This window comes from Leguminivora glycinivorella, chromosome 12, assembly GCF_023078275.1.
Source record: "Leguminivora glycinivorella isolate SPB_JAAS2020 chromosome 12, LegGlyc_1.1, whole genome shotgun sequence".
Taxonomy (NCBI): domain Eukaryota; kingdom Metazoa; phylum Arthropoda; class Insecta; order Lepidoptera; family Tortricidae; genus Leguminivora; species Leguminivora glycinivorella.
The window spans coordinates 13,086,825-13,108,127 of NC_062982.1; the positions used below are offsets into that span (position 1 = coordinate 13,086,825).

General features: G+C 37.5%; 3 protein-coding genes across 3 annotated transcripts; 1 reads left to right on the plus strand and 2 right to left on the minus strand.

The window, feature by feature from the left end:
* Nucleotides 1-468: 468 nt before the first annotated feature.
* Nucleotides 469-1,001, minus strand: LOC125231812. Its single transcript, XM_048137389.1, has one exon. It carries the CDS (start codon nucleotides 958-960, stop codon nucleotides 553-555), a length of 408 nt encoding a protein of 135 aa, XP_047993346.1. The 5' UTR covers nucleotides 961-1,001; the 3' UTR covers nucleotides 469-552.
* Nucleotides 1,002-3,991: 2,990 nt separating this feature from the next.
* Nucleotides 3,992-4,860, minus strand: LOC125231809. The gene has a single exon (XM_048137387.1). The coding sequence runs from the start codon at nucleotides 4,839-4,841 to the stop codon at nucleotides 4,155-4,157; it is 687 nt and encodes a 228-aa protein (XP_047993344.1). The 5' UTR covers nucleotides 4,842-4,860; the 3' UTR covers nucleotides 3,992-4,154.
* A 9,612-nt stretch (nucleotides 4,861-14,472) lies between these two features.
* Nucleotides 14,473-15,132, plus strand: LOC125231811. Its single transcript, XM_048137388.1, has one exon. The coding sequence runs from the start codon at nucleotides 14,627-14,629 to the stop codon at nucleotides 15,044-15,046; it is 420 nt and encodes a 139-aa protein (XP_047993345.1). The 5' UTR covers nucleotides 14,473-14,626; the 3' UTR covers nucleotides 15,047-15,132.
* The last annotated feature ends 6,171 nt before the right edge of the window (nucleotides 15,133-21,303 follow it).

Consider the following 21,303-nt stretch of genomic DNA (forward strand, 5'->3'; position numbering starts at 1 on the left):
ACTGCCATTACATACTTATTTAAGTTCTTCTTTTTGAAGAATACATACTTACGTATTGACTATTGACATATCTCAAAAAAAGAAAACGATTTTTTTATATTATGGGATCGGTATGCTAGACCATCAACCACGACACAATCGAACCCATATCCCACAGTCGGCTACTACGACAAACGAAAAACATAAAACCACAGAAATTACTTTTGATAGTATCAAATTAACATTCATGCATTTCTCATAAAAAATAAGCGGGTAAGTAGGTATTGTTTTGTTTGAAAAAATACCAAAGTAGTGTATTCTTAATTATGCAGTAAAATGTTCAGGTAAAATCATTCTAAGCAAAAACAGTAAAAGGCCGATAAAATAATTGCACGAGTTCAATCTAGGATGGCCTAACATACTTATTATAAATATTAAACCTGATAGTTCTCATTGCCTGAAGTTATGATGAAATTAAAGAAAAAAAAGTCTGATTATTGCACTTTATTATTCTGAACTACCTATTCGTAACCAAAAACGTTATACAATAAAAGCCAATGAGTTCCACATTTCTTAATAATGTCCGACGTGAGGATAAAGACCGCCATGGATTCCAGCTCCGTAGTGCAGCGGTGAGGCGACTACCGTCTTATGGAGTAGCGGCACTGGCAGGACGGGGGCCACGAGAGCTGGCGAAGAGTGCACGTCCACGCGAGACTGGTGAGAGACGGCCACGGGAGCCACGTGGGCCAGCGGAGCCAACGGGGCTACGTAATGCGGCGAGCGTTTCCACAGGTGATGTCCCACCGGTCCGGCGACCACTCCGTGACCCAACAGTCCGTGGCCAGCGTAACCGTGATGCACCAGCGGGTAAGGCGCTACAAGTCCGTGGTACGAGTGCGCTGCCGGCACTACTGGGACCACCGCATGGCCATGGCAGAGACCCAAGCACGCTAACAGCAACAATAGACGACCACACATTTTTCTAGGTTTCTTTACTAACGATCTACGAAGTGTCAACAGTAGAGATAGACTGATGCCTGACACCTAAGTATCCACCTACTTATACCATGGATGCTGAATCATAGTGACAGGAATCTGTTTATTTTCAACAATAGATTCGTTACGGTGTTGAACACGGTGACTGTGATAGAAAAAGCATTAAAATTATAGTTTTTACGATTTAAGTAAAAATAGTTCAGGTACTCGTACCTAAACTAAACTTTAAGTCGGTGAACATTGTAGTTAATAGTTTATTTTTGTACAGTATCCTAGCAAGCATGCTTGTAACTCCCAGGGTGGCAGTTTGCATTGTTGACTTTTGCAATATCCATACTAATATTATAAATGGGAAAGTGTGTGTGTCTGTTTGTTTGTCCGTCTTTCACGGCAAAACGGAACGACGAATTGACGTGATTTTTTAACTGGAGATAGTTAAAGGGATGGAGAGTGACATACGCTACTTTTTGTCTTTTTCTAACCCCCCACTTCTCTAAAATGGAAGGTGGATGTTTGTAAATATGAAGCACTCCGCAATTTTCGAATTTAGCGCGAGCGAAGCCGCGAGCAAGAGCTAGTTATATCATAATTACTCTATTATTATTTTTATAATCATATTTCTAAGGATTAATAAGATATAATATTTTCAATCAGTGTTAAAAGTGACGTTTCTTCAAACAAAACGTCACTTTTGGCACACTCCCATCAATGTCATTACCATGCATACTTTATTTAGAATTGCCCGCTTAAAACAGTTACTTAACGTTGTACGTGTTACGTAACTTTATTTACATCTGAGATAATGCATGATGTTTTTATAATGCATCTCAATCCGGCCAGTGCCCGCTGCGTCGTGACGCAACCCGTCCGACCGGCCGAGAACTTGAACCGGCGTTCCGCTCCAACTACCGTTACTTCACTATAAAACTAAGGCATCCAACGGCGCATCCATACATACGTTAGAAATTACCAAGGGAGCGCGCAAAAATGTTCCGAATTCTGTCAATACTGAGTTTGATATACCAAGTTCGTTGTCAACTAGCACCGCTTATATATGCCGCACCGAGTGCCGTGTCGCATCAGTCCCGGATAGACATAAAACACTCTCCAAGCTTCATCTCGACACCGTTAATATACAGCCCGGCTACGACAGTGTATGCTACTCATCCTCAACGCTTAGAAGTAGTGAGTGACGCGATTATAACGCCAGTGATAAACACGGATACGGTATTGACTCCCATTGCGTTGAGTTTCTACCACAACCTTCCTCTGGCGCGGGCGCTGGAGCACCCAATATCGATTGAAGCAGCACAGGAGGCGGTTATCCAAAGCGAACAAAGTAATGAAGCTACAAAAGAGACTGCAAGCACTGAGCAAATAACTACAGAATTGTTAAACGTTCAACAAGATACGCTGGAAACTTCTAACGTGGCGTTGGAAAGCGGTGGAGTCCAGGAAAAAGACACAATCGTACCAAAAAAATAATAATATGTATACCTACTGAAGATAAGGACGGCGGAAGTAATGCAGGGTACACGGCACTGAAATGTCGCTGGATTTTCTTAAAGGTTATTGTTGCAGAAATTTGTATAGGTACTTATGTTTTAAATATAATTTTCAAGTTATGAGGTGAATTAAAATTTGTTATTGAATGTAGGTCTTTTCACTTGGGTGATACAAAAGTGTTAATGTTATATTAAGTTTATAATAAATCAATTCAGAGTACGTAGGTTGTTTTATTTTTTTATTGCATCATAAATATATGACAAGAGCCAAGACATAATAGTACTTTAATGATTTCTATCTGAATGGTATCTATACTATACACTAAGTTTTGACAAACGAAGCCTCACTTGATTTTTCGAAAACGGATGAAAAAGTGGCATTTTATCCACAAGAGTGCAAGAGTGTCAGATGCAGGATGCAGCTAAGCTTTTACTCATTGTCAGTCGTGTCTGACGACCATTTATACCAAAGTAAAATAATCACATACAAAAATATGTCTTAGCAGAATCCTGCACGCGTAGCCCAAATACCCATCCATCGTAATTCGACGTAATAAAACTGTCATAGAAAACCAACACATCGATTCATTTCGTTATGACAGAATAAGGTTGATGTTACATCATATATCGTAATCTATTTAGGAGAAATCAAAGATTCATAGATTCGAGTGTTACAGATCATGTCCTTCATGAAGACGCGCGGCTTGACTCGTAATGTCATGTTGTTAAAGATTAAAATTGACAACTTGACAACTCTGATGCCAAACTGGATGACACAAACCATAGTGGGAAGGCTTTGGCAAGTCGATTTGTATCAAGGGCAGTGTCAACTCGGTTCGCTGGCTGAAACGATGTTTGTGTGAATTTAGTTCACGGCCTACCCTTGACTACGGTCTGTATGGAATATAGGAGATAACTAGTTCCTTCATATTCATTAGACTTATTAGCTGAAGCACTGTATTGAAAATAAGGTCAACATGATGAGGCGCTAGTGAGATTTCATTTAATGAAAGGATGTTATACTCACAATGGCCTATACTAAATACTTAGTTGTGTCATGAATCTATAATAGAATATTCTAGTTAATAAAATACGTTAATAAACCTGCACATCTACATAAAGTGTGTGTATAAATAATAACTGATTTAAAACAGATTGAATATTGAGCCAGTCACGGAGGAGTTTACCATGTTACAGTGAGACGTTTAAAGCGTTAAGATCCATATATACACATTGAGTTTTTAAAATTTCAGTTACCAACCTTAGCAAAATTATTTTTTTAAGTTAGGGAAGACAATCCAGGGGGCAATCTTTTCACTCATCGAACATAACCAACTCGGCGGGGAATTAGATAATTGACGTCGTTTGCCTGTGCTCGTTTCAGAAATAGATCAAAGCACTACGTTGCCGTCGACAACGCTCGGAAAATTATACGACGCATACTATCCTACCTATATATACGACAACGATTGCTGCCACTAATAAGGGGTAAATAAAAAACATTGTGATCAGTGTTTGTTCAGAAATTTATTTCCTTTTTGTTTTAATACACTGTGAGTTCACTTTGAGGAACTGGTGCTCATAATTACAATGGTAAATTTTAAAACATTGAACAGGTACTTCTATGGCTGGACTTGGTTCGGTGCAATTATTTGAATTTCAATGTTAGATCTAGAGCACGTGAGTGTAGGCGTACGGGCTGTGATAGGCCAGGGGTGCCGTGTAGTGGCTGACTAAAGGAGTACGGAAATCGATTCTGGATTGGTGGCTGTATGAGGTTGGGGCAATATAAGCGCTGGTCAAGATAGGGGCAGAGCGTTTCTTAATCAGGTGAGGAATGGCCAGGGGGGCATGGGAAAGAATGGGAGAAGAATAGTAAGGGGCTGCGGAGATCAGGGGAGTATGAGAGATCAAAGGTGTGGAATAAGTCAAAGGAGAGTAAGCGCTGTACGCAGTAGTGCTGATAAAGGGAGCCGACCTCTTCTTGATCAGATGCGCCGCAGGGTAGCCAAAGGGCGCGGCGATCGGAGTCGTGAGCAGAGGCGAGCTAGTCAGCAACGGAGCGCTGTGTAAGATCGGAGTGGAGTATGATGTCGCCAGCAGAGGTGATCCTGCGGCATAAGTAGTCGGGAAGTAGAAAGGTGCACCCCGTTTCTTGATGAAGTGTGAGTAGACAGACGGGGTGCTGTAGTAGTAGGTAGGTGAAGGGTGAACGACGCTGCTGGCCGACTTGGAGATGGTGGTGACAGCTGGCGAGATGACGGTCGACGAGTAGGTCAAAGGCTGGGCGTAGAACGCGCCGGAGGGATCGGCGGTCGCCGCAGCGAGGAAAGCGCACAACACCACCAGCTTGAACATTGTGGTCTGTGTTGTTCGGTCGTTGGGAGACTGATGCTACTGCAGCTATCCGTTGCGTTTTTATAGAAAGATATTCACTAAAGCAGAGCTAAGGGCGATCTCGTTTTGTTAAACCGGTGCAAGGCGGTCCAGGAAGCTGGTATTTACGGCGAGGTCGTCTAGTAGCCCGGTCTGTCGGTCATCACCACCGAGTGGCTATCTTTGTCTGCCTGTGTTATTTTCGATATCAAGGGTTGTTGCCCTGTGGGTTCGCCAAAGCGAACTAAAGCCTGCTACTACATACAAAGTTGCAACAAAAAGTAGAGGACGTTATACAAGTATAGAACAATCGTTTGCAAGTATTTACCAAAAAATTATATCTTGGTATCTTCTAGTCCCGGTTTGTTTTTAACTAATTTTAGACAAGTTTTCTACGTTATTTAAAAAATAACGTAACCAATTGAAGGCTCATAATGGACTTTATTATATCGGACATTTCAAGACCCAGTAAGTATATAAACAATACTTACACAGTTATTTGCAATAAAAACCAAAATCGGCCTCTGGCGGGGTTTTGACATTTAATGTAGAATAAAAGTTACTTAATCACGTTTTCGGGTGCTTCGCCTTTATTATTAAAGTATTTCCTAATCAACTCCCGACGTTCCACTATTTTAATCATCACAGATAGATACTTATAAATGTTACTTTTATATCATAATATTCATAAGTAACATATTGAACGGTACATGCAAGCACGTAAGTATAAGTAGTTTAACTTGAAAAGATATTTTTTCTCAGTCATAAATTATTTAAATCTAATTATATTTCCTAACCACTTTAAATTGAAGAAACCTACATAATGATTTGTAAAATCTCATGTGAAAGTTCTAAACATGCATTTAAAACACCTTGAATAATTACCGTTTCCGTATTTTTTAACCGCCGCCTCAAATCTCTCAAAAGAAGGTGGTTCTCTATTCGTCTGTATTTTTTTTATTTTTTATTTTTTTTAATATTTATTCCTTGATATCTCCGTATTTACTGGACCGATTTTGATTTTTTTTTTTTGAATGTATATGCATACAGATTGGTCCCATTTTTCTCAGAACCCAGTTCTGATGATGGGATCCTGGAGAAATCATATCAATACATATGGCGATTTTTGTGTTTTTAAAGGAACATCATGCATTTACGTACGGAACAGTGACATTTGGTGCAGTGGAACTGCTGATGATGGTCAGAACGGAACTCCTCAAACCTGAACGGCACGCATATAGTGACTTTGGTATTTTTAAAAGAACAGCATGCACTTACGACCAGAATAGTGACATTTGGTGCAGTGGAACTGTAGATGATGGTCAGAACCGAACTCCTCAAATCTGAACGGCACACTTATAGTGACTTTGGTATTTTTATAAGAACAGCATGCATTTAAGTTCAGACAGTAACATTTATTTAGTTATATTTGTTAAGCATATTGACTTTTCAAGTCAAATTTTGTAAAGCTTCGATTTCTTATAATCGGATTCATGAGGAATTGAGGAAACTCTCCTCAAACCTTAACGGTATACGTATATTGATTTTTGTTGCCATCAAATAATTAAAGCATTAAAAGCAGTTTAAAAAAATACCTACACATTTCTACATAATCCAACATTCGCAAGTAGCTTTCACCAGAACCCCAAAGGCGACGGTTTTTTTTCTTAAAAATTATTTATTAAGAATTCGTAAAGCATAAGTCCTCTGAATTCTTTGTAAATCACAATAACGTTTGGCCATATTGAGCTATAATTAATTCATCACTTACTTCGTTCACAGTACGCCTGAAATATCCAAATGGCTCCGCTCCCTTTCGAAATTCAACTTTTACGCAAACATTACTTTGTCGTTAGACTTATTAATATATTATATAACACTACTTTTGTGACCTGCCCGTCATGGATAAAGATCGTTATTTTACATATCAGATCAGGCAGAAATTAACAACCAATCCATTTTTAATTTAAAAAAATACGTGACCCAGTGGAAGAGACACTATTTTCATACAAAAGTGAGGGACAGCTTTGTCCACTGGTTCACTGCTTGAGACCAAGTTATAAAATATCAAATCCTGCTGAAAAACCATGTTGTATTGCGTAGCTTGTACATCTGTCTTTAATATAATAAGTATAATTTAATTAAACTAAATCCAAATAAAATGTTCTTATCACATTTAGTCGAAGTATACGAAATTTTCCTGGCAAAGAAATGTTGATTCACTCAACTCATATTACATTGTCGGTTAGACCTCCCTATCATCACACGTCATAAACGATCCAAGTGCGTGTTTCCTCTCTACCGTGTCGTCGTTTAGCGTATCCATTGAATATGTATGACCACCCAACAGGTTAAAGTTAATCAACCAAGAATCTGCGCGTTGCTATGGTACCACCCTAATTTTATATGCTATAAGCACATGTGAAAACTCATCCGATATTATACCTTATTCTGTCATATGAAGGCCTGAAATAAAACATTTTTTCAATTGTATTTACTACGAAATATAATAAGAGTAATGTAGCAAGAGTTGTCCTGATAAATCCAACGAGTTCAACGACCTTCCTCAAATGAAGTTATTAAAATGACGACAAGGTATAAATTAAAGTTAACAATTCAAATTACTTATTAAATTGTTCAATTTGGTCTTACAATGACTTTAGTAGAAATATACATTGAATACTTTCCAGTTCAGTTCATATCTACGTACCTTACCTACTCAAATATTACTGAACTAGCTTTTACCCGCGGCTTCGCCCGCGTAATAAAAGTATTCTTATTGAAACGTTTACAAAAAATAAGATTTTCATTTGGATCCGTAGGTTTCTTTGTAGGTACATCTGTCCGTGATTACTTCGATTAAGGTAAAGCGGGACAATTCTCGACTGGGGGGCCATTGTAACTGATCTATTTGCTGTACGGTCAGCCAAGAAAGTGGTTTACCACTTTTCGACTCTATTGATCGAAAAGTGGTAAACCACTTTTTTGGAACGTTTATTGAAACGTTTACAAAAAATAAGATTTTCATTTGGATCCGTAGGTTTCTTTGTAGGTACATCTGTCCGCGATTACTTCGATTAAGGTAAAGCGGGGCAATTCTCGACTGGGGGGCCATTGTAACTGATCTATTTGCTGATCGATCTCTCTCTATTGATCGAAAAGTGGTAAACCACTTTTTTGGCTGACTGTACCTTACACATATTACTATTGTTTTAAAAGAAATTCTTGCAATGATTGTAGAATTGTTACACAGCGACCACAGCGTAGGTACGAATATGTTTGTATTTTACCTATATAAATATTTATACTGGGGAAACTTCATACAACCCACATAGCCAGTATCTCGACGCTATGGTCGGTGGGTAAAAAGTACTTCCTTGCATTGTCGCTTACAATTTTTTCCATTTTGCTTATACTTATTGCAAACGTAAACATATAAAAGGCAAGCAAACAACGATCTTCTTACAGCACATTGAATGTAATAGTTATTACGGATGCAGGATACTCGCCGATGCCTACTTACTAATCCCTTCGCACTGAGCCACCTGCATTTTACACAGCCTAGATATCGATTGCCGACCGATTAGTCCGACCCCAATCCCTATTCTTATCCCCGACCCTATCTCTATTCTTGTCCCCATCTCCGTCCCCGTCCCGTCCTTGTCCCCGTCCCTCCCCTATCCCTATTCCCGTCCCCGTCCCCGTCCCCTATCCCTATCCCTATTCTTATCTATCCCTATCCCTATCCCTATCCCTATCCCTATCCCTATCCCTATCCCTATCCCTATCCCTATCCCTATCCCTATCCCTATCCCTATCCCTATCCCTATCCCTATCCCTATCCCTATCCCTATCCCTATCCCTATCCCTATCCCTATCCCTATCCCTATCCCTATCCCTATCCCTATCCCTATCCCTCTCCCTATCCCTATACTTATCCCTGTCCCTATATCTATCCCTATCCCTATCCCTATCCCTATCCCTATCCCTATCCCTATCCCTATCCCTATCCTATCCCTATCCCTATCCCTATCCCTATCCCTATCCCTATCCCTATCCCTATCCCTATCCCTATCCCTATCCCTATCCCTATCCCTATCCCTAACCCTATCCCTAACCCTACCCCTACCCCTACCCCTACCCCTACCCCTACCCCCCTACCCCTACCCCTACCCCTACCCCTATCCCTATCCCTATCCCTATCCCTATCCCTATCCCTATCCCTATCCCTATTCCCATCCCTATCCCTTCCCTATCCCTATCCCTATCCCTAACCCTATCCCGTTCCTGTCCCTGTACCTGTCCCTGTCCCTGTCAAATTATCGTGCTAGGAGGTGAACTTCCTCTAAGGAACTTCCGTGTCTTTTTGAAATCTCTTGAACCAGAAGTAAAGATAAAAACTAAACCTATACTTATGGCTATTTTGGATATTTTAACCCTATTGCACAACAACAGGGGAGAAAATTTCTTTTCCACCTCATTAGATTTTAAAATCGTTGTATTTATCGTGTTCAGCGACCCGATAAACCATAAAAACGATACCCATATTGTGTTTTTGACTTTACCCCCTTTGCACCCCTTTAGGGGTCAAATTTTCAAAAAAACCTGAAACATGTATTTAGTCATATGTCTTTAGGAATCCTCCTATGAAGTTTCGAATAAAATAGTCAAACTAATCTTGTTTCCCCATACAAACTTTGAACCCCCATTTCACCCTTTTAAGAGGAGAAATTTGAAAATTCCTTTCTTAGTACTCCTCTACGCCATATAAGGAACCTATGTGCCAAATTTGAAATCTGTAGGACCAGCGGATTCGGCTGTGTGTTGATATATTATGTCAGTTAGTCAGTCAGTCAGTTTCTTATTTTATATATTTTTTTATATTTAAACCCCACATTTCACTACAACAGGGGAGAAGGTATTTCACTTCCGCTTCGTTAGATTTTAAAAACGTTGTATTTATCGTGATCAGCGACCCAATAAACCGTAAAAACGATAACCATATTAGTTTTTTGACTTTATCACCCCCTTTTCACCCTTTTAGGGGTTAGATTTTCAAAAAACCTGAAACACGTCTTTAGTCATATGTTTTTAGGATCCCTCCTGTGAAGTTTCGAATAAAACAGGGAAACTAACATTGTTGGCCCCATTTGACCCCCTTAGGAGGTGAATTTTGAAAAATCCTTTCTTAGTGCTTCTCTACACTATATAAGGAACCTACGTGCCAAATTTGAGATCTCTAGGACCAGCGATTTCAGTCAATATCTTCTTTTATATATTTTTTTGATATTTAAACCCCATTGCACCACAACGGGGGAGAAGGTATTTCACTTCCGCCTCGTTAGATTTTGAAAACGTTGTATTTATCGTGATCAGCGACCCGATAAACCATAAAAACGATACCCATATTGATTTTTTGACTTTATCACCCCCTTTTCACCCTTTTAGGGGTTAAATTTTCAAAAAACCTGAAACACGTATTCAGTCATATGTCTTAAGGAATCTTCCTGTGAAGTTTCGAATAGAATAGTCAAACTAATCTTGTTTCCCCATACAAACTTTGAACCCCCATTTGACCCCCTTAGGAGGTGAATTTTGGAAAATCCTTTCTTAGTGCTCCTCTACACTATATAAGGAACCTACGTGCCAAATTTGAAATCTCTAGGACCAGCGGTTTCGGCTGTGCGTTGATATGTCAGTCAGTCAGTCAGTCAGTCAGTCAGTCAGTCAGTCAGTCAGCTTCTTCTTTTATATATTTAGATGAACTGGCAAATAAAGGTTAATTTGTAACTTCTAAATTTCTGGATTAGGTATAGTTAATTTCACTCGTTCAAAACATTGTATTGTGGCCATTTATGAGGATTTTTTTACAACTGTGGAACAAATAAAATTATCTTTCACCACACCAACTCGTAAAGATCACTTTTGCTATTCGAAAACGGGTAGCAAAATTGCATTTTATCCACAAGAGTGCAAAGTAATTTTATACAAATTTTAACTAGATGTCTTTAGCTGGCTGGTAGAATATACTTATAAATGACGATTTTGAATCATAAATATTGAATACATTTGATGGAATTGATTCAATTTGATGTTTTACAGTTAGTATTTTGATCGTGTTGGTGTGGTGAATAATGTTGTGTTTCACTCGGTGGCAAATTTTGTTTAACCTACGTGTCATGAAACCCTCGCAACGCTCAAGATTCCACTTTTTGAACCACTCGCTACGCTCGCGGTTCAATATTGGAATCTTTCGCTTGCTCGGGTATCAATATGTATTGGCACGTGCGGTTAAACAACTACACTGCCCCCTTGTAAAGTCGAGTTCATAAATATGTGTACATTTTTTCACCTTATTGCATCGAGTTTAGGTTAACAAATGTACATATATTTATGAACTCGACTGTAAAACAAATAACTATGATTAAATATTTTTTATTTGTTGTTTTTTAAGTACTTAGTCATAAATTATAAACTGAAATAGATATCATACAATTCATACACGAAAGGAAAAACGACAAAGCCCACTGGTGGCCGAGCCGGGAATCGAACCCGGCTCTTCAGCTTACGCGGCTAACGTAATACGGCTTACCACTAGACCAACCGCCCGATTTTTTAATTAAATACTTAAACAATTACATTATTCAAAGAAACATCAAAATTGTAAAGGAAACATATGTATAAGGACTCTATTTTCTTAACGTGATCTGATAAAATGATTGTACTCAAACGAATAACGATGAGGTATGTTGCTTATATCCATGAGCGAAGGTGACCTCTTCCCATCGGGCGAATATGATATGACAAAAAATATACCATCTCGTGTAGCAACATTACGTCCGTACTAGGGTTGTAAATAGAAAAAAAACCAAATGTTTTTTTTCAGAATTGTGAAAAAAAACATGAAAAAAAACCGAGCACCATGGTTTTTTTCTAAATATGGTTTTTTTTCAGATGAACAAATAATACGACAATAACGGTTTTTCGTGAGTTGTAACGTGTTTCAATAACAATAACGTACATTTTAATTCAATTAACATTCAGTATACAAACGTTTATTGGGGAATCCCCGATGTTGCGTGTAGCGTGGAGAGGCGGTGGTGTTGCCAACAGTAAATAGTGATAACTATCAACTACAGATTTCGTAAATGTTACTTTTATATGACCAGAAATTAAAGTATTTGATTAAATTCGTTTAATAGTTAACATTAAGTCTAAAAAACCGTATAAAAGTATTAACTATTTTGCAAATTTTGAGATTTCGTACTTTAGAAAAAAAACATACTCCAGAAAAAAAACTGTTTTTTTTCACGGTTTTTTTTCATGTTTTTTTTCAAGCCAGAAAAAAAACCGTTTTTTTTGCAACCCTAGTCCGTACGTTACCTTCACAACTACACCACAGTATAATAAAAAGTACTATCGTACAGTATGGCCACTCCCGCTCCCCGCTGAAAGTGCCGCCCACCCCCTCTCGGTTACCTCACAGTTACCGCCTGTCAAAAACGCGAACAGTCAACCTGTCATATTTCACTCATACAAGCATAGTACGCGTTCAACTACACGAGCTTAGACTATGTGCTAGGAACGCGCCTCTTTCATATATTTGATCGCCAGTGTCCGAGGTGTGACTACACCGTGTTTTTTTGCTTTCCGTTAAATTCGACACGTCGTTAGGTTCATTATCAAGAACCATACTGTATATCAGTTTTAGTTCAATTCGCAAAAATATTTTTTTTATTATTTTCATACATATAATAAACTAGCTTTTACCCGCGGCTTCGCCCGCGTAATAAAAGTATTCATTAAGATTTTCATTTGAATCCTTAGGTTTCTCTGTAGGTATATTTATCTGCGATTATTTCGATTGCACATAATACTTTTGCTTGCAATGATTGTAGAAATATTACACATCGACCACAGCGTAGGTAATTCTATATACGCTGGGGAAACCTTTATAAACATCCCACATAGCCCGTATTTCGACACTATGATCGGTGGGTAAAAAGTACTTTTTTCTATTATCCCTTACAATTTTTTACATTTTGCTTATACTTATCGCAAACGTAATCTTCAAGCAAGCAAACAACGATCGTCTTAGAGCACATTGATTGTAAGAGACCGCCGACCGATTATCCGTATCCCTCTAACGATACCCATATTATCCGTATCCGTATCCCTATCGCTATCGCTATCGCTATCGCTATCGCTATCGCTATCCCTATCGCTATCCCTATCCCTATCGCTATCACTATCGCTATCCCTATCGCTATCCCTATCCCTATCCCTTATCAAGATGTTTAATGATAATTATAACACTTTAAGTTCTCGCGCTTTGTACACATATTTAAAGTCACATACAGGTCGAACGCGATTAATTAACATTATTTTTACCTTTTTTCCCAACGTTTCGGCCAGGTTGCACTGGCCGTGGTCGCGGAAGACTGACGCCCCAGCAAAATGTCACCGGAGATGTAAACAACACAAAACTACCCGATATTAATTTATATAAATGTTCGGGGTAGACAAATAAATAGAATCTACCCGCTTTTAGTTAATGTTTATTTCCCACCATGTTTATTTTAAAGGTAAAAATAATGTTAATTAATCGCGTTCGACCTGTATGTGACTTTAAATATATGTTTAATGATTTCTTATCAAGTGCTAAAATATAAAGTTTCATGGTTTTATCTTTTAAAATTAAGAAATCCCATACAAACTTTCAACCTCTTTTTCAACCCCTTCATCCCTTTTTTTCGAAATAAAAAGTAGCCTATGTTTTGTCTCAGGGTCTAAAGATTGTCTGTTCCAAATTTCATCAAAATCGGCTGCGTGGTTTAAGCGGGAAAGCGTAACAGACAGACAGACAGACAGACAGACAGACAGACAGACAGACAGACAGAGTTACTTTCGCATTTATAATATTAGTATGGATATGGATTAATTAATCAGTGTGAGAGACCCTTAAGAATAACATTCAAGTTAGTGTCAAGAGATTGACGGAACATGTCAAAACACATAACATTAGGAAGTGGTAAAGGCTGTCACACACGTATTCAGTAATTATTTTTATTTTTTTAATAACTCTATAACCGTAAGAATTGAGATGGTAGTTTCTTAGACAAATTAATTGTACATAATTGATCTAAAAAAAATCTTCCCTTAAAGTTAAGGGAATTCATTAAAGACACGGTTGTATAAAATAAAGTTTGAACATAGATTTTAAGGTAAGCACTTACTTTCTCTCCAAGGCCCATTTTTATTTACATCTTGTACCTAAAAGTAACATAAGATACAAGGATTGGGTAACTTTCTTCCAGTGGATAGCCAACTTCGCTGGAAATTGTTGACAACCATATCAGTTTACTAAATTAATTAAAACCCGTAATCATAACACAAACACATTATAGAGACTAGATATTAGTGTCCATCTAGTTAGTCATGACCTAAATAGTTTCCGATAATAGAACCAAGGGTGACATTTGGATGACATATCGGAATTATTTTTAAAGCACCAGCGAGCTGCACTCTGCCACTGACATTTATGTGTTAAAACGTTAACTGAGCCGTAAATAAGTTAAAAAAAATATTGAACTACAAAATAAGCACTGAATTGTTTCTCGACGAAAGTAGTTGCTTCAGGGCCGACAGCGTCTTCCGGATTCGCCCATCGTATTAGTCTTTTGATTCAAGTATGTATATAAACCTACATCAGTCTTGTAAGTGCATCAGTGTTCCTCCGTGCACCGACCAACACAGACCACTACACGATGCTGAAGCTGGTGGTGTTGTTTTGCATGATGGCGGCGGCGTCCGCGGCGCTGCTGACGCCGTTCGCTCCGCTGGCGTACAGCGGCGCGGTGATCGCGCCCTTGTACGGCAGCAACTACCGCGGCCCGCTGTCCCTGGCGCCCGGCCAGCCCGCCAACATCCTCGCCGCGGACGGCAGGCCCCTCGACACCCTGGACGTCAACCTGGACCGCTCCGCGCACCTCACCGCCAAGGCCTTGGGCGGCGTGCACCTGCTCAAGAAGCGCTCCGCCCCGCTGATCGCCCCTCTCGGAGGCATCGCCTACGCCGGCGCCCCGCTCATCCCCCACGTTGCGCCCCTCGCCTACTCCGCGCCCATCATCGCGCCATACCACGCTCCTCTAACTTACACCGCTGGACACATTGCTCGCTACTGGTAAATTGTCACCTAGGGGTGGAATCCACCGATTCTGTGATATTCCTATGTAAATAATATTTGCAAATAAAGGACTGACGCATTATGAAATACCACATTATTCCATAGGTAATAACGACCCTATTCATACTAATCGGCATTACCCGAAATAATCTGAAATATTAACACGTTCACTGCGTTACGGGGGGTTTTGAACCCCGTACGCTGTCATCACTCAGTGCGGGTGAGAAAAATCGTGTTCACTCCGCTGGTGCGGAAGCTGTATTTTGGTCATATTTACAACTACAAAAATGACAAATATACATTTGGATTTCTGTTCAAAAGTATTATTTATTGATATATTAATTATATACGGGGTCTCAGGAACCCCGTACCGACCAGGGGATAAAAATTACCTTTTAGTGCGATACGGGTCTCCGTGAACCCCGTAAAAGAATTTGCTGGCCCGTACGGGGTTGCGGGCACAGTATCGCTAGTGCAGTGCTTACTGAAATACTTGTTATCGGCAAATTAAAAATGAAGCGCTCGAACCACACGTTAGAACTACTATATTCCAAAAACAAAGGTTATCCCACACAGTAAACGTCAAAGTCATCACAAATTGACATCTAATTGCAGGCAGGTAATTAAATATATGTTTTTAATACGTAAAAAACGGTGGTGGTTTATCTTATTTTATTTATCTTTGTTACTTAATTATATTAACTACTTTCACAAAAATACAAGAGTGCGAAGTATCATATTTTTGATGTGTAATGTTTTTATTAATACAGCACATACATCGATTTTTTTATTTCCCATCACTACTAATTTATCGACCTTAATACATTACATGCGTTACGGGATGTACTAAGCCCCGTATTTTTCAATTTTAGTGCGATACGGGGATAAAATAACCCCGTATTTTCTTTTCTATATAATTTTGTGAGTTTTTATCGTATCCACGTGCGGGGATAATGAGACGTAGGAAATTTCATACTCTTACAGGTAGTCGAAAAAAATATTGGAAAATCCAATATTTCAGGAACTTACAGCACTTTTAACAGACTTAGGTGTACGGGGCACTTTTATACCCGTAACGCACTACGATGTAAACTATTACGGGGCGGATTGGGCCTCGTAACGCACTACATTTTGGGTTAAGGTTTTGGCTTGCCGCAGCGAACGTGTTAAGCCATTACCTGAAATATTAAGATTTTTTATAGTCTAAAAAGAATAGTTTTTTTTAATACAGTTGCTCAAAAAGTGCCCGTTTCTTGGCTGTTTAGCGTCCGAGAAGTTGGTTTTTACGCACTAGTGCGTAAAAAGTATGCGTTCCATTTTACGACTACTTACCGAGCTGTTTTAATATTAGTCTAGTTTACTAAGATAAGACGGAATAAAACTAAAAACATACTTTTAAGTGATTAATGTTTAAGACATTGATATTTCATATGTAATTGTTTATTTTTAGTCATACTAAACATAATTTATAAAATGGTTTATACTTTGAAAAACAGGGCTCATAATGAGTCGTGTAAACAGAACGTGAAATGGAACGAAACGCGTCGTCTGTCATTTAAAGTAGTGGCGTCTTACCAATGTTACCAACTTAATGCAAGCACGTTCAAAAACCTTAATATGTTACGCGATTTGTCATAATTATTTTATGTTATTTGGAATACTTCGAGGCATAAATGGTCGATTGAATTAAAATGTAGGTAAATATTAAACAATTGTCCCAAATCGTAAATGTTTATGTTTTTATGGCACACAATTAAATAAATAAATTGTGTTGGATGGATATTAAAATCGAAAATATGAACGCAAGTTTAAAAGCTTCAAAGATAGGTACGTCAATGTCAATGCGAAAATTGGGAGTTCGGATTGTTTATGGTTTTATTTCGTTGTAGTAGTGTTTTTCGCAACTGTATTAAAAACGTCGTTCGTCACACGTGCGAGAATGTCATTCTTCTCGCACTTATAACGAAATGTACTATTATAGTCTACAATATTTGTGCCCTGATTGCCCTGAAACCCTCGAAATGCTTTAAACAATCAATATTGGAATCTTTCGCTTGCTTGACAATCAACAGAACACGAATGGTTAAACAACTTTGGCTATATGTATACCTAAATCGAGGATTTAAAAAATATACAGTACGTATCGAAAGGTATAACGATAATGATCTAGACGTTTTGGTTTGACTTCACAACACCTCTGAACTTTAGGTAAGTAGGTACTCGTACTTAGAAAACCAATTAATAAAAATAATTTTACAGGATATAGTAGCGTAAGCCCAGCATTTTCAGATATTTAAATAGTAACAAGGTATAAGTTACTAGTTACACCCTTTTTAAATATTATTTTCGAGATAAAAAAACGTGTTAGTAGTAGGGTACCCCCGTTACCAGCCCGGGTCTGGGGCCTGCTCCCAGGACCCCACCACCGCCCATCCATGGTCTTACTGAACCTAAAAAAAAAAAAAAAAAAAAAAAAAAAAAACTAATAGCCCCCCATTTAGATTCATTGCGCTGGGTCTCGACGCTCTCAGAAGCCTCCTTCTAGTATTTACAGAATACGTTCTTTACACAATAAACCTTGTGCACGACGGTCACAAAAGGATTACCGACCCTTTCTATTGTTCGATCTGGACTCGGCGCTAGACCATTGTTACCCTACCCAGCTACCTGGCAGTGTCATGCACACCTTTTCCTTGTGTCTCATACTGATAGGTATTTTATAATTAATTTTTAGTATAACTTTGTAATCATATGGATTGCGATTCTAACCTAACCTAACCTAATTAAAATACCTAACTTTTCCATTCGTAACCTAACCAAATTTAATTAAAACCTACTCTTAGTTAACCTAAGTAGTCTAGACTTACCTTTATGAAACCTAACTGAGTTTCACCTACTTTTACTTTTATTTCTATAAATGTAGGTATTTATGAAATGTATTATAATTACGTTTTAACTTAAGAACTTCTGAGTTACATTTAAGTTTGACTTATATTGACCGGGATATAGACCGTGATTACCTTTTTGATTTTTCCGTGATCATGATGCATGCAACTGCGTCGAAATATCGGGAGCTCGACAAAAATCAAAAAGGTAATCACGGTCTATATCCCGGTCAATATAAGTCTAATGAAAATAACCGTGAATCATTCAAAACTCTTACATTTAAGTTTATCCAAATACCTAAACTTAACGATCCTATCTAGCGTATCTTTCTTTTTCTCGAATATTTATGATATCTTATACCTATTTCTATCATACATCTCTTTGTTGTATAACCAAATTTGTACATATGATTAATAAGTCAATTTTTTGATTACGTCTTAATAAAAGTTAATTTCCCATCTTATCAAACTTTTTTTTTTACATATATTTCAATGTTTTGTATCTGAATAAACCTCGGTAATTTTGTGAAGTTGCGTTTTTGCTTAATTGCTTTATTTATTGTACCTTCTTTGAATAATTTACTTACTATTTATCATTTCTATCTATTATTATTTTCTATTATTATTTTTTATGACTTGTGTATTGTTTAAGAGAATGCATACTTTCAATAAACTTGTTACGACGTGAGAAACGGAGAACCGGTTAAAACATGTTTAAGGCTAATTCTATGTGAATAAAAATGTCTTTTGTGCATTTTTAAAGATAATATATATTTATTGTTTCCGCTTATTTGAATAATTCGGGTTTTGGGTAAAGAGATCCTTCGACGAACATGTCAAGGCATGATACTTTCTATTCATATTTAACAAAGAGCATTAACTGGTGTAAACATGTTTTAGACTAACGCACCGGTAATTCTTGTGACTTGAATTTATTATTGTAACAACTTAGTTGCTTTATTATAGATGTTTATTGTATTGTAAAATGACAAAAAGTTTATTGTTTGCGTTCAGGTATAAGATGAACTGGTTGAAACAAGATTTATGGTACGTTCCCCTGCTCTCTACCATATTACGAGTATAAAAGCCAAAGAGAGTCGAGGCTGAATAAGTATTCCTGTAGAGGCAGCCTTCTGTACCAGAGCTCCTTGTATCTAGTGTGGTATATAGAGAAGTGGAGTGTGCGTTCAAAAGTGAAGTGTTTATAGACAGATCCAACAATGGACGTGAGTATGTTTTTCTTTTTAAATTACTGTAACCCATATTGCCTTTTTATAATATTGTTTCGTCTAGTGTTCTTTGTATTTAATTAATAGAATTGTTAATAGTGTTTAAAATATTGTCTTTCATTGTTTCAGTTCTCTGAAAATACTTTCAAGAACTATTACTACCCGGAAAATCAGGGTGATTCAACCGATGAGGAAGGTACAGCTGGTTTCAAAGTTAAGCAAGCCCTCGCAAAGAAACGTCCTGGAAATAATATTGACAGCTTCTTTGAACGACCTAAAAAGCAGTGTAAAACCTTGAAACGATCTTCGAATGTAAGCAAAAGTTCGCCAGAAGGCGTGGCTAATTTATCATCTGGACAAGATGATGGGGCGTATTCATCTCACTTAATTAAAATAGAGATATATGATATGCAAACAATCAAAAACATCCCATCCACGGAACACTGGAAGCACGCGGACGTCAGACTGAAGTATTTTGCGTTGGAAGACGACTTGGAATTACAAAATACGCGAAATATTGTATATAATATTACAAAACAATTAGCTTCTAAGGACACATGTGTAAAATATTTTATAGATAATAAGAAACAGTGATAAATATAATTTTTAACGATAGCAGTAGGATAGTGTTAAAGTGTTTCACATTTCTTATCTTTCCTTTTTATGATTTAAGTAAATTTCCTTGTAAGATATTCTTTTGCATTGTTTCACATTAAAAATGACGAAAAGTGTTAAGTCGGTCCACTACATTTGTTAATATGTAATAACCCTCTTTGTTTTATAAAATGTATACTCTTTTTTGAATTACTTAACGCAGAAACTCAATGTGGGGAGGCGGCTTCGTTTGACAATGGATTCTCTGAACTGTGATGTTTATGATGCGGAACTTATAAGACTCTGTGAAGTAATCGAACTAGATGAAGAGTTATATGAAGCCGCCCGACTTGTGAGCCAATGTCACGGAGAGACGTAAGTTATTTCCACTTAAAATATTCATGTTCCTGCATGTTCAAACCATTTAACGAATACCTGCTTCATGTTGAGTTTTAACTTGTTATGACCGGATCTTGTTTCTACTTGTAGCGATTATTCCATTACCTGCTGAACAATAGGATAGTTTTTTAACGAGGCGATACTTGATCTTATTGTTACGTTGATGGTGAGGTGGGAGAGCCCACATATATAAACGGGGTATCTGAGATTGTTATCATTCAGTGTTTTACCACCGTGCTTCAATAATTATAATACTTATTTGTGACGTTCATTTCCAAAATGGTTTTTACTTACTATCATATTGGTCCCACTTTACCTCGTGACAAGATTGCACAATTAAGTAAAGAATTTATTTTAAAATGTTTCCATAACAGTATAAGGCTCTGGTACACAGAAAATAAGTTACCTTCTACATTAGTGGAAGATTTTGATATTAAACCATACTTTACACCATGTAGTGGTCATTATATCAACGATTCCAAGAAGAAAACTGTATCTGAAGATGTAATTGACGGTGTTTTAATGATGCAAGCCTATTGTCAGCAGTGTCGAAAAGATTTGAGTTAGTATAAATGAAGTAACATTTAAATATTTTTAATTATATCTCGCATCAGAGTATTTATAAATGTATATGTTTTCGTTGTTTTAGATCTTCTCAAATAGGAGGTGGATTGAAAAGGTCGGCTACAGTTTTAGAGACAGAAGAAGAAGTATCTGTTAAGAAAAGTCGCCTAGCTGTTGAGCCTACATCATCAACGTCATCTAAACCAACCCCTTCTGTCATTGTAAGTACAAATAATAATGCTGAAATTGAATGTTCTGTATGTAAAAAGTTAGTGTCTAAAAGATATTTTAAAAATCATTTAAACAGTAATCTTCATAAAAATAATGTTATAAGATCTGACTTAGAATGGATTGATGTTCAATTAATTGAGAATGCGTTTAAGAATAGGGTGGCCACTTATAGAATACTACTTAATGAAAAAGTTTACCAACCTTTTACACCTGAAACTATTTTACAAAAGAATAGAGATAAAATCTTTGCATTATTGGATCGTTCCCTTAGTAATCATTTTGCATTGAAAGTTAACTTTATTCTAAATGCCGATTTTACACAAGAGAGCAAACAAATCAATAATACTTTTGATTTC